General features: G+C 45.4%; 1 protein-coding gene across 1 annotated transcript in view; it reads left to right on the top strand.

Annotated features, from left to right (window-relative positions):
* Positions 1–12,557, top strand: part of HYDIN (HYDIN, axonemal central pair apparatus protein) — a 330,325-nt gene that overhangs the window by 178,912 nt on the left and 138,856 nt on the right. The window contains exons 20-22 of the mRNA XM_023756097.1: positions 6,226–6,464; positions 9,527–9,779; positions 11,633–11,776. Of these exons, the coding sequence (XP_023611865.1) occupies positions 6,226–6,464; positions 9,527–9,779; positions 11,633–11,776 (636 nt within the window). The remainder of the gene's footprint in view (positions 1–6,225; positions 6,465–9,526; positions 9,780–11,632; positions 11,777–12,557) is intronic.

Below are 12,557 nucleotides of genomic sequence, written 5' to 3' on the forward strand. Positions count from 1 at the left end.
CCTTCAGATAACACTATTACATGTTTGGTGCCTGCCTTTCGAAACGTGACTGTGCGTATTTACCTGTATACCCCTGCCCTCTCCCATTGGATAATACTGTTTCGTGACCAGCTATTTTCACTCAACAGTAGAGTGTGGTCACTTTGATACGAATGACGGAGGAATATTCCGGTTCAGGTCATTTTCAGTGACTGGCTTGATTGCATCCTTTGGCTCCACTGCAGCTGAGTTAACCAATTCCCTCCTCAGCGAGTGTGTGCAGCCTTTCACGACTGTACACAGTGCTCCTCTCCAAAGCGCTGCTCACACCCGTCTCCTTAGACTGTATTTTTAGAAATGCAGTCACAGCATCAAAAGAACGTAACTACAATGCTTAATGCGTCTTAGGAAATGCTGGCCCAGAAACTGTGTGCCAGTTCACGTCCTGCCCCGGCAGCGCCGAAGAATGTCACCTTCTCCCTGACCCTCCCAGCATTCTGTTCTTGCCAAACCTGGCAGGTGAAAACACGTTGTCCTGTTGGTTAAGTTTGTGCATCGTTGGCTTGCCGGTGATGCTGAATATTTTTCATAGATTTATTGACCAAAAAAAAAAAATATTTTTGAGCATCTTTCCCATGCCTGCTACTAACAGTGCTAACTATACTGACTAACTAGAATGAGAAACATGATATATTGGATGATCTCTTTTTTCTAAAGAGTTTACAGTCTCAAAAAAAATGAGTGAATACACAAACAACACAGTATTATTGTGTGCTGTGTTATATGTAAGCATGGAGGAGGGAGTGTTTAATTCTCCTATAAAATTTAAAGTGTTCTTAGGTAGGAATCTTTGAGTGGAGACTTGAGGGATAAGGAGGAAGAGGACAGGGAAATGGGTGTACATTTCCAGAGAACAGCGGAGTTAAAGGCAGGGATGACGTGCAGCACACTCGGGAAGGCAAGGGTCCGCGCTGGAAACGGACATGCCTGAGAAGTGAGCTTGGAAAGGCACTGGGCCCACTAGGAAGGAGGTGGAATAGATCCTCCAGACCAGAGGCTCGTGCCTGGTGTAATAGTCTCGGCTGCAGGCTGCCATGTTTCCAACAGACAAATATCCACCACATTTGGGGCCCACGAGCCCTGGGAATTGGGTGTAATGTTTGGGGGTGTGGTTAGGGGGTGTGTATATGTCCATTCGCTATGAACTGGTTCCATCACTGTCTCAGAGGAGAAAAGGCTCAGCACGTGGTCCAGGCAGGGAGAGCCACCCAAGACCCTCGGCAGGAGAGGACCAGCGTCAGGTCCCTGACGGAGAATCCTCCCGGCAGGGTAGCCCGGGAGGGCGCAGGCAGGAAGGAGAACGGGATGTGAGGATTTGAAAGATCATGTTAATAACAACACCACTCACTGAGCACTTACTCTGTGGGAGACAGAGAGCTAGATGGCCTGGCACCCAGTTAATTTCATCTTCAAGTAGCACCTTTGACAGACGAGGAAACGGAAATCTAAATTCTAAAAAGTGTCCAAGGTCGCCTGACTACAGACGGCAGCGGCCACAGCTGACCACCGGTCATGTGACGCTCAAGCCCACTCTCTCCGTCATGACCTTCCCTGCGTCGCTGGTAAAGCTGCAGCACCCCGCCTGTTGCACTCCAGCTCCCAGCTTCCAGTTAATTATTTTAAGCAGCAAAGTGACTCACTTCAGGGCAGGGAACCGGGCGAGTAGAGAGACCAGTTAGAAGACGAAAAGGAGAAAGGCTTCAGTGACTGTTCATCGTTCTTGTTCCACAAAGAATGGATTATCTGCTGAGATCATAGTATGAGTCCAAAGCAATCCCTCACTCCGCACAGAGGTTCCTGTTGTTGTTTGTGTCCTCTCGTTCCCTGGAAGGAAATTCTTGCCGCTTTCAACGGGTAAAGGAGTTGTTTTGAAGAAAAGTGCGTAGAGCTCTTTTCTCAAGCTTCGCAGTCCTCAGCGCTACCGAGTAGGTCTGCTGCGTATACTCACTCTCCTTTACTGCTGAAATGGCGTGTGCAAACAGTAGCCTGCACTCCTGTCTTTCATGGCAAATGTTAAATACGGCTCAGGAAGCCCGTAAAAGCTCGATTTCACCTTGGGAGCCGAGCGCTGTTTAAGCAGTGCACTGACGCCCTATTGTCAGATAAAAAGCAAATGTTATCTCTAGATCTGTGAAAGGTAGGGGAGAGGGCTTAGCACAGATGACAAGTGGTTTGGGATTCTGCATTGCAAAAATCACAATTTCCCCTCTTCCACACAGTCACATGTGCACGAGCACCTACAAACCTTCTCTACGTGTTGTTCATGGGCTGCTCTAGTGACTCCGGCTTTCTAGCCCCTATTGACGCGCGCGCACACACACACACACACACACACACACACGCAGCTGTTGCTGAAGTTTTGGTGGAAGACTTAGGAAAACTCAACTCATCTTTTGGACAAATATGTGAAACCCTGTATTTGTTTTCTTTTTAAATTCTTTTTCAATTACAGTTTACACTTAATATTATTTTGTATTAGTTTCAGGTGTACAGCATAGTTGTTAGACAGTCATATACTTTACAAAGTGACCCCCCCAATATTTCCAGTATCCACCTGGCACCATGCATAACATTATTGACTAGAGGCCGATGCACGAAATTCGTGCAAGGGGCTCGGCCCTCGCAGCCCAGGCTGCCTCATCTGGAAGGTTGTTCCACCGTCCGGTCTAATTAGCATATTAGCTCTTTATCATATAGGATTATATTCCCTATGCTGTACTTTACATCCCCGTAACTATTTTGTAACTACCAATCTGTGCTTCTCAGCCCCTTCACCTTTTCCACCCTGTATTAGTTTTCTATCGCTGTGTAACAGATGACTACAAACCTAGTGGCTTGAAACAACATAAATGTGTGTTTTCCCTGGGTCAGAAGTCCAGGCATGGCTTGGCTGGCTCCTCTCCAGCCAAAAGGATCTCAAAGGTCGAAACCAAGGTGTTTGCCCAGCTGCTCTCCTCTGAGGAGGCTTCACTAGGGAAAGATCCCCTTCCAGGCCCCCTCAGGTTGTGGGCAGAGTTTATTATCTTGCAATGGAATGACTGAGGCCCCATTTTCCTGCTGGCTGTCAGCCAGGGGCCGCCCCCGTTGCTATAGAACCACCCAGAGTTCCCCACCATGTGGCCTCTTCCATAAGCCCTCTCACGAGGAAGAGCCAAGCCCTTCGACGGGCTCTCCTGACTAAGTGAGGCCCACTGCGGTTAATCTCCTCACCTTAAAGCCAACTATTTTAGGACCTTAACTACGTCTGCAAAATCCCTTCACAGAAGAACAGACTGATGGTTGCCAGCTGGGAGGGGAGTTAGGAGGTTAGATGAGAAAGGGTTAAGAAGTACAAATTGGTAATTACAAAATAGTCACAGGGATGTAAAGAACAGCATAGGAAATATAGTCATAATTGTAATAATGATGTATGGTGTCAGGTGGTTACTAGACTTACCAAGGGGGTTAATCTGTAAATTAATAAATGTCTAACCACCACCCCCACCAAAAAAAATATCCCTAGATTAGCCTTTGATTAAATAACTGGGAGAAGGTAACTGTGCACCAGGAGGTGGAGATCTTGGGGGCCGGCTCAGAATTCTGCCTACCATAAACCCAATGAGATGCTTCTCTTCTGCCAGGAGGACTGTATGTTACATGCTTTCCTGGCACCTATTTTAATCTTTTTTTTTAAAGCAAATACTGCTGAGTCCATAATTATGTGTCACATGGGGTGATGACAGCTTTTGGTAAAATGATGACACTAGCTGTCATTTTTATGAGAACTTAACTGTGTGCCAGACATCATTCTGAGCTGTACGTGCATCACCTCATTTAACCATCACCACAAGTCTGTGCGACAGGTGCAGTCAGTGCCATGGGCTGCTGCTGAGGAAACGGAGGCTGGGCGTGGCGAAGGGACGTGGCCCACATTCAATAGCTGGAAAGTGGCCGGTCTGGGACTCACACCCACATCTCTTTTCCTTTGGACCCCTCCTTCCTAGCCTGTTCCCGTCACTTGTTGTCTTGCTCTATTGTGGTTTTGAAAAGGCTATTGAGTATCCTCCATAGCTGCGCTGATTATCATTCATCCATTCCTTCTCTCGTCGAATTTGCCATCTAATAACGGAAAATGTTACAGAGACCAAATCCTCCCTCAAAACAAAGTCAAATGCAAGAGAGACGCAGGGCGTTAGGGTAATTTGGAGCCTGACTCTGGGTAAGGATAAGCCAGCGTGTTGGCAGCTGGCGTTTTAATGTGCCCTGTTCTTGGATTCTGTGATATACTTTGCTGCCTTGTTTTATGCCAGACACTGATTAATACACTTCCTCAAAAAGAAGACTCGCCAATTGGGCCCTGGAGAGCAACTTCAGGTCTTCTTCCCAGAGCAGCCAGTCTGCGTCTGCAGGAATCAGAATAGAAATGCTATGCAGCTACCGAAAACGAATGTCCCCTGGCTGGAAATAGCACTTATGCAGGTGACACCCTCTCCTCATTGTAACCAAGGACTGGCCTGCGCCACTGTCTCGAGGAAGAAAATAAATAGGTGGAATGGGAAAGGTGACATTGACAGCGCCCTCTCCTGAAAGGCATTTGCTTTTTGATAAGAGGACAAACATGGCATTGATTTATGTTCTAACTGTAAGCTGAGTATCATAAATGAGCGAAACTACAGAGAGTGCTCTAAGGCCACAGGTTTGGGAAGAAAGGCCAACAGTGTGAGACGGTCTTGCCTAGAACATTCTTATTTTCTCCCCCAGCTGCCCCTCTGGTTGTCCCAACAGCAGATGGATCTGGGCTCCAGCCCTAGAGTTCCCATAGGAGTGCAAATACCAAGTTACGCCCCCACTTCAGGTTCCTGATTGGAGTGAACTCTTCACCTTTCTAAATCTGAGGTCCAGAGGTGTTAGGGGAAGACCTAAGGAAATGGTAATATACGGAACCAACAAGGTAGCTTTGGCAGAGAGAAGTTAGCAGTTCCTATGCCCACCTCCCTTCACTCTTGGACCCAGAGCAAGACATTTCCCAGATTCCTGTGCAGTTAGGTGTGTCTGCATGAAAACATTGAGTGGTACAAAAATCAACATTTTTTCCCACAAATATTTTTGGAATAGATCTAATCATCATACAAATATCCCATCTCAGCCCTAGTTTATCTAGTGTAGTATTTAATGCTGTTTTCTCTTATATCTATGTTTCCAGAGATGTCCCATATTAAAAGATCAGGAGTAATGACAGGACTCTTGACAGAGAATTAAATCTATCATTTCCATTAATACCAAAATTAAAGTAAAATTTCATCTACATCCTCATTATAAACAATGTATCATCTTGAGAACTGCTCTCCTTTGTTTCATTGAACTTATTTACATTTTTAAATACAATCTACTTAGTAGTGTCCATATAGACTTTCAAACCAGACAAGCATGATAGATAAGTCAAATCTGCACATGTTAGAAGATGGTAAGTACTAAGGGGGGGAATAGAACTGGGTAAAGGGGATCAGGAGTGCGGAGGGAAGGTTTTCCACTTAAAAGGTGATGGTCAGAGCAGGCTACATTGAGAGGCAGTGTTTGGCCAAAACTCCTCAGGAGGAAAAGGAGTGGGCTCTGAGGATCTAATCAATTAAAGGGAACAGATCAGTGAGAGTCAGCTTCCCCTCTATAATTTTCACCTCCTATTATATATTTCAGAATAAGTTTGGAATGTTAGCACATGAACTTCTATTTATTATTATAGAATAATAGAAATCGAGATGACTTCCTATACTGTGTTTATTAACGAAAGCGGTTCCTGCTCACTAATAACATCCTCAACACCCCTGCATTTGAAAACCATGTCTCTGGAAAATTCCATATTCCAGAAAGGGTGTTGTACCTTCTGCGGGTATCTCAGAATTTGGTGATTAAAACAGGTAATTAGTACCAGCTTGTTAGAGAGCTGGGCTGTCATCTAGCGAAAGAGATGTAAGGGATCCTTGCCGAGCGCTGAGGCGGAATTGTAGGTTTGCTCTTCAGAATCAGATTGCTTTTTGCAGAAAGAGAAGCCAACAAACATCCAGCTGCTGTGATTTGGGAAAAAAAAATAATGTTTGTCTCTGATGTTGAGTTCCACAGTGCCGGCCGCTTAAGGTGCAGACGGTTCTGACGCCTGCGGGAGGGAAAGCCAGGAATAGCCTCACGGTTACCGTGTGTCTTGTGTTGCAGGCTCACAAAAAGTCCCTCTGGACAGTGGAACCCAGTGAAGGCACCGTTCCCCCCGAAGAGGACATTCAACTGACGCTGACCGCCAACCTGAATGACATACTGATGTTCAAAGACACGGTCATTTTGGATATTATAAACAGCAACACCTACCGGATTTCTGTCCAGGCTGAAGGAATTGGTTCCACCATTGTTTCGGATAAGCCCTTTGCTCCAGAACTCAACTTGGGAGCACATTTTAGGTCGGGAAATCTCCTGGGTGAATTTTCATAGATAATCGCCCCTGTTGCATAAGCTGAGCATCACCTCTGTTTTAGAAAATGGCTTCTCAGTAAATTGCACTCACCTCAGTCCTTCCACTTTCCTATCTTCACTGTCCCCCTCCAGATGGGTGCGTCAGCCATCAGAAGACACCCCCCTAGTCACAGCTTGGTTGCATTCTCAAGCTGAGTCTGTCCACGCTAGCGAAGAGATGGCTCATAGGAAGTGCATCATTCTCTCACACTTACAGTGCCTTCTCGGTGACCAGTTTAGAATCTCCACCATGATTTCCCCTCTTTTATTCCAATACGCTCTTAATCCCTCTCCGTGTAGGTCCAAAATACAGTCGCAGCTTAGTGGTAACCTAAGTAGAGTATAACTAGGAAGGTAAAAATGTACTGTAAATGTTTCTTATCAGGAATTGCAAAGCAGTAACTTTTTTGGTATTTTGTCTCCTGCTTGCCTCCCCACTATAGCACCAACAATCAAGAGGGCCGCAATTGGCTCTACCTGATCATTTTGGAAAAAAACAAAACAAAAAAACTAGAACATCTAAATATTTAAATAAAAGGTGGTAGACTATAGACCCCTCTGAGCAGAATGATCTACATGTGGCTCTAAAAATGTATGAAGTCTGAATGCTGATGGGAGGATATGTGTGGGGATTCATTCATGGCTCCCCAGCTGCGGAGGCCAGAGGAATGTGTACCTGTCCATCGTGATATTATGAACAGACCTCTGGTCTAATAGGCCCCGAAACCAAGATGAACACATGTGCCTAGAGAAGATGAGCCTGAAAAAAAAAATCAGGAGCCCTCCCCATAAACCCATTCACACCCCCTTTTCCTCTCTTCTATCTACAAACCATGACCTGATTGAAAATAGCATGAGCCACTAGGAATGATGCCTTCCGAGAAGCATCCATTAGTTTTGTGTTAACTTGATAGAGAAATGCCCCTCTCTGCCTGTCTGTTGACCATGAGCTAGAGCATGCTTCTATTTCCAAGTTTCTCTAAGTATACGCAAACATAATTATAGAAGCAGTATGCTGAGAACCAAACTTGATTACATGATGTTCTCTGTAATCTGCAAACAGGGTCAAATAGCCCCAAAGGATATTCTGTCACTTGCCTGGAATTGGGAGGTTTAGCCTATAGTTCTCTATGAATACAGAAGCAAATTGTGGCTTTTTAGCTGTCAATTTCCCCTCTGCCTACACCCTACCATTTTTTTTGACATGAAATCATGATGCCAGTAATCTCCAAAAGAATTGTCAAAAGCAGAGGACACAGAGGGTGGTAGATGGCAAAGAGAGGATAAAAGGTGATGGAAAAGTTAAATTACATTTTTTAAAAAGGGGGAAAAAAGAAGAGGTGGGCTGTTTCTGTAAATAAAAGTTTTTCAAATCTATTTTTACTGATTTCAGAGAGGAAGGAAGAGGGAGAGAGAGAGAGAGAAACATCAATGATGAGAGAAAATCATTGATTGGCTGCCTTCTGCCTGCCCCACACTGGGGATCAAGCCCACAACTCAGGCATATGCCCTGACTGGGAATCAAACTGTGACCTCCTGGTTCTTAGGTTGACGCTCAACCACTTAGCCACAACGGCCAGGCTGTAAATAAAGTTTTATTGGAATACAGCCATGCCTATTTGTGTACACATATTTTCTTTTTTTTTAAATATATTTTATTGATTTTTTACAGAGAGGAAGGGAGAAGGATAGAGAGTTAGAAACATCGATGAGAGAGAAGCATCGATCAGCTGCCTCCTGCACACTCCCCACTGGGGATGTGCCCGCAACCAAGGTACATGCCCTTGACTGGAATCGAACCTGGGACTCTTCAGTCCCCAGGCCGACGCTCTATCCAATGAGCCAAACCGGCCAGGGCCACATATTTTCTATGTCTGCTTTCACACTACAGTGGACAGTTGAGTAGCTGTAACAGTGACCATGTGGCCCCCAAAATCCAAAATATTTATTATTCAGCCCTTAACAGAAAAGTTTGCCAATTTGGGAACATATAGGTCTAAGAAAACCCCATATGCCATCTCTTTTAATTGCATGTTTTGGGGCAACTTCCTGACATTTTCAGAGCTTCCATTTCTTCATTTAGAAAATGAGCAAATATACTTGGTATTCCTGGGTTGCTGTGATGATTGAAAGATGTACTGTGAATAAGTTGGTCCTTTCTCTTGAAGTACCCTTCAAACTGAGCCCATCACAAGACATTTCCCTCAGTCCGTAGGAATTTACTCCACACAATTTGAAATACACTTCTCCCCCAATAGGCATTTTGCTTTTCCTTTCCTAAAATACTCCTCAGAGCCATTTGTCATAAATTAGAGCGGTTTTCATGTGAACTGCGTCCGTGTATTCTGCGGCACGCTTGACCTGCTGGGAAAGGCCCCTTCCCTGGTGATGACAACTCAAGGGCCACACCCAGGCCCCTGACTTGAGTTTATGGAGGCCATGAGTAGCTGCTACTTTGTCCCATTACCGTGGTAGCTCCTAGTACAGTGATGGCGAACCTTTTGAGCTCGGCGTGTCAGCATTTTGAAAAACCCTAACTTAACTCTGGTGCCATGGTGTCACATATAGAAATTTGTTGATATTTGCAACCATAGTAAAACAAAGACTTATATTTTTGATATTTATTTTATATGTTTAAATGCCATTTAACAAAGAAAAATCAACCAAAAAAATGAGTTCGCGTGTCACCTCTGACACGCGTGTCATAGTTTCGCCATCACTGTGACCTAGTACTACCATGATGCAGCCTTCCTATATTTAAAAAATTGTCTATTTATTGCTCACTTTAAAAAAAAAAGAGTAAATCGTAAAAGTTCTCATCACAAGAAAAAGAATCTGTAACTATGTATGGTAATGGAGATTAACTAGACTTGTGGTGATTATTTCACAATATTTAAAAATATCAAATAATTAAAAGAAAAATACTTCCAGAGGAGTCAGTCCCAAAGGTGTAGAGCTGAACATCCATCCCAAAGCTGAGTCCTCTCCATCCCCGCCTCCTCTTTTCCAGCCTGGACACCTGTTACTACCACTTCAAGTTGACCAACAAGGGGCGTCGGGTCCAGCAGTTGTTCTGGATGAATGAAAAGTTCCAACCCAAGAACAAGAAAGTTGTGCCTACGAGGAGACTCGCTAAGCGCCCCTGCGCCCAGGCAGCCCGGCGTCCCCAGAGCCCCGTGTTTCAGCTTCAACCCTTCAGGATGGAGTTGTATCCAGACCAGACGATCGATGTGACACTTGATGGCTATTCTGCTACTCCCAGGGTACGGGGACAGCATGTTTAGAACCTGCCTTTCTCCTAAATAAATCTTTGCTCTATTTCTTAGGCGAGTTCCTTGACATTTATCTGAAGAAAGGATGTGGTTTCTTAAGGACTACACACGGCCCCGAGTTACCATGGCAGCACCCATCGCTGTGACTGTTCAGCTCTGCTCAGTTTTATGTTTGCTTCTGCAGCTGCCATGAACCCATCCTTAAAACACTAATTAAAGCAGCTTCCCATCCCTAGGGTCAGCAGTGACCAGCCAGCAAGTCTCTGGGAGAGGGAAAGCCAGCATTCAGCCCAAGCCACGCCTCCCGGGAACACTTAGCCGTATTCATAGGTACCCCAAAGGGTGTGTCTGTAGACACTCTGGGCTGCCGTTCCTCTCCAGGTATTGGGACACCCCAGGCTTCTCTCCTCTCAGTCTGACATAACAGCATCACATTTATAATCATCATCTTTTTATGGGTCAATGAAAGAGCTGCGTGTATCTTTGGCAGCTCTGATGTTCTTATTTACATCACCATCATTCTGCTTAAACATTGATGCAGATCCAAACCATGTCTCTGTTTGTTCCTACTCCCTCATAGAGACTGGAAACCATCAGAAACCTAAAAAAAAACACACAAAAAACCCTTTGTAATTGCTCGTGAGCCTCCCCTCCCTCACAAGCGCAGACGTTGTGAATGAGGACTGATGGTTGCTTGAGCTCCGCCTGGTGCCACCAAATTAGGAGTGATGCTGAGCATTCTCCTCAGGAAATGGGAAACAATTAAGTAATTCGCCTTCCAGCAGACAGGGTAGCAAAGCTTGTCCATTGCTTCCCTGTGGAGTGAGTGTATAAGGTGGTCTTTGTCTCTGCTCTTCAGGGGTTCAGCCACCTTCTACTGAGTGTGCACCGTGTGGCAACCTGCGCTAGGCACCAAGGACGCAAAGGTGATAGAACGCAGCCCTCCTTTCAAGACCCCGACAGGAGCACGTTCACAATGTCACGACTGGGAGCTGACCATAGTTTCAAAGGCCTTCAGCCTGACCTGTGAGGGTTCTAAATCCATTCACATCTGAAACCTGAGCACGCTTCAATGCAAGCTGTTCATGATATAAATTCACTTTGGGTTCTTTCTACTTCATACAAATTTGGACCTCGGGGGGGGGGGGTAGGGGAGTAAAGAAATACTAGTTTCTATAGCACGATTTTTTAAATATCCAAGTAGGAAATGCAAAATGTTCCAACCACAGTTTCTGTCTAGCTTGATAAGGAATAGAACTACCATTGAACTCTAAGCCTATAGGATTTTTTAAAAAATATATTTTATTGATTTTTTACAGAGAGGAAGGGAGAGGATAGAGAGAAACATCAATGAGAGAGAAACATCGATCAGCTGCCTCCTGCACACCTCCTACTGGGGATGTGCCCAGAACCTAGGTACATGCCCTTGACTAGAATCGAAACTGGGACCTTTCAGTCCACAGGCCGACACTCTATCCACTGAGCCAAACCGGTTAGGGCGAAGCCCATAGGATTTTATCTGCCCTGCCCATACTGGTTGGTATGTCCAATCCCTGACAGTCCATGCATAATACACCTTCCATACAGGTATTCATTGAACTGAATGTAAATTGATTTGTGTCCTCGAGAGCAGTCAGAAATGGGCGCAGGATCCGTTCAGGACATATTTAACCCATCAGACATTTAAGTGTGAGACAGAGAGCGACCCCTGAAATGCACGGTTCAGAGACACGTGTTCTTCCCTGGTGTCCGCAGCAGGTAGTTGAGCGTCCGTTTGCTGATTGTGTGGAATTAGGTTTTCTGAGCTGTGGGTGTTCTCACAGGCCGGCCTTTCTCACCTGCAGATGGTCAAGGAGAAGCTGGTGTGCCAAGCCATCATCGGGGCCCAGCGGGAGCGGAGCCTGGTGATGACCGTGGATGTCATGTGCGAGTTCATCGCGCCGCTCATCCAGCTCTCCACCAAGAAGCTCGTGTACCGACTGGAGAAGGTCAGTGGGCTGTGCTGGAGATCAGCGAGGTGTCCAAGAGTTCACATGTTCATTGGAGAAGCTAAGTTAACAGGAAGCCTGGTGTACCCACACCCACCGATGTTTCCTAAGCTTCAGAGGCCCATACACCTTCCTCTAAAAATTCTGGATCTAAACCTAATTCCTCCGAAATATAAATTGCGACAGAAATTCTGCTTCCATCATTCCTGATGTACGAGGCCAAAGTGAAGGGGTGTTTATGCCAGTGCACTGAAAATGCACTGTGGTCGATCATTTTACTGTAATTAGAAAAAGTAAACATCACAGCATAGAAAGGATTGGGCTGGAATTATTGATAATCATAATCATCAGAAAGAGTAGCTACACCTTATTGATTGGTTTGTGCTGGGCACTGAGCTATATCCATTACATACATTTGCCCAGTTGTCCCTCACAGCGGTCCGTGCTGTGGGTTCTGTTATCTTTCCCATGACACACAGGAGGAGACCGAGAGACAAGTTATTATGCGGTTCACCCAGCACTGAGAATAGCCCACTTAAACTCTGACTCACATGTTTAAGTATATGGCTCTAAATGCCCATGAATTTATATGGCCATCAAGGGTGAGCAATAAATGGGGATTAGGGGGGCGGGGAGTGTTGGGGATGACTGCTGCTCAGGGCAGGGGGCAGGATAGTGAGGAGGTGAGGGAGGCATCACAGTGGAACTTGACCTCCTCTTCAGCAGGTTTCCATCATAGAATTTTTTAACATTCAGAGCAGGTATGTGTGGAAAGTCTCTT

Source organism: Myotis lucifugus, unplaced genomic scaffold (genome assembly GCF_000147115.1).
Source record: "Myotis lucifugus unplaced genomic scaffold, Myoluc2.0 scaffold_88, whole genome shotgun sequence".
Taxonomy (NCBI): domain Eukaryota; kingdom Metazoa; phylum Chordata; class Mammalia; order Chiroptera; family Vespertilionidae; genus Myotis; species Myotis lucifugus.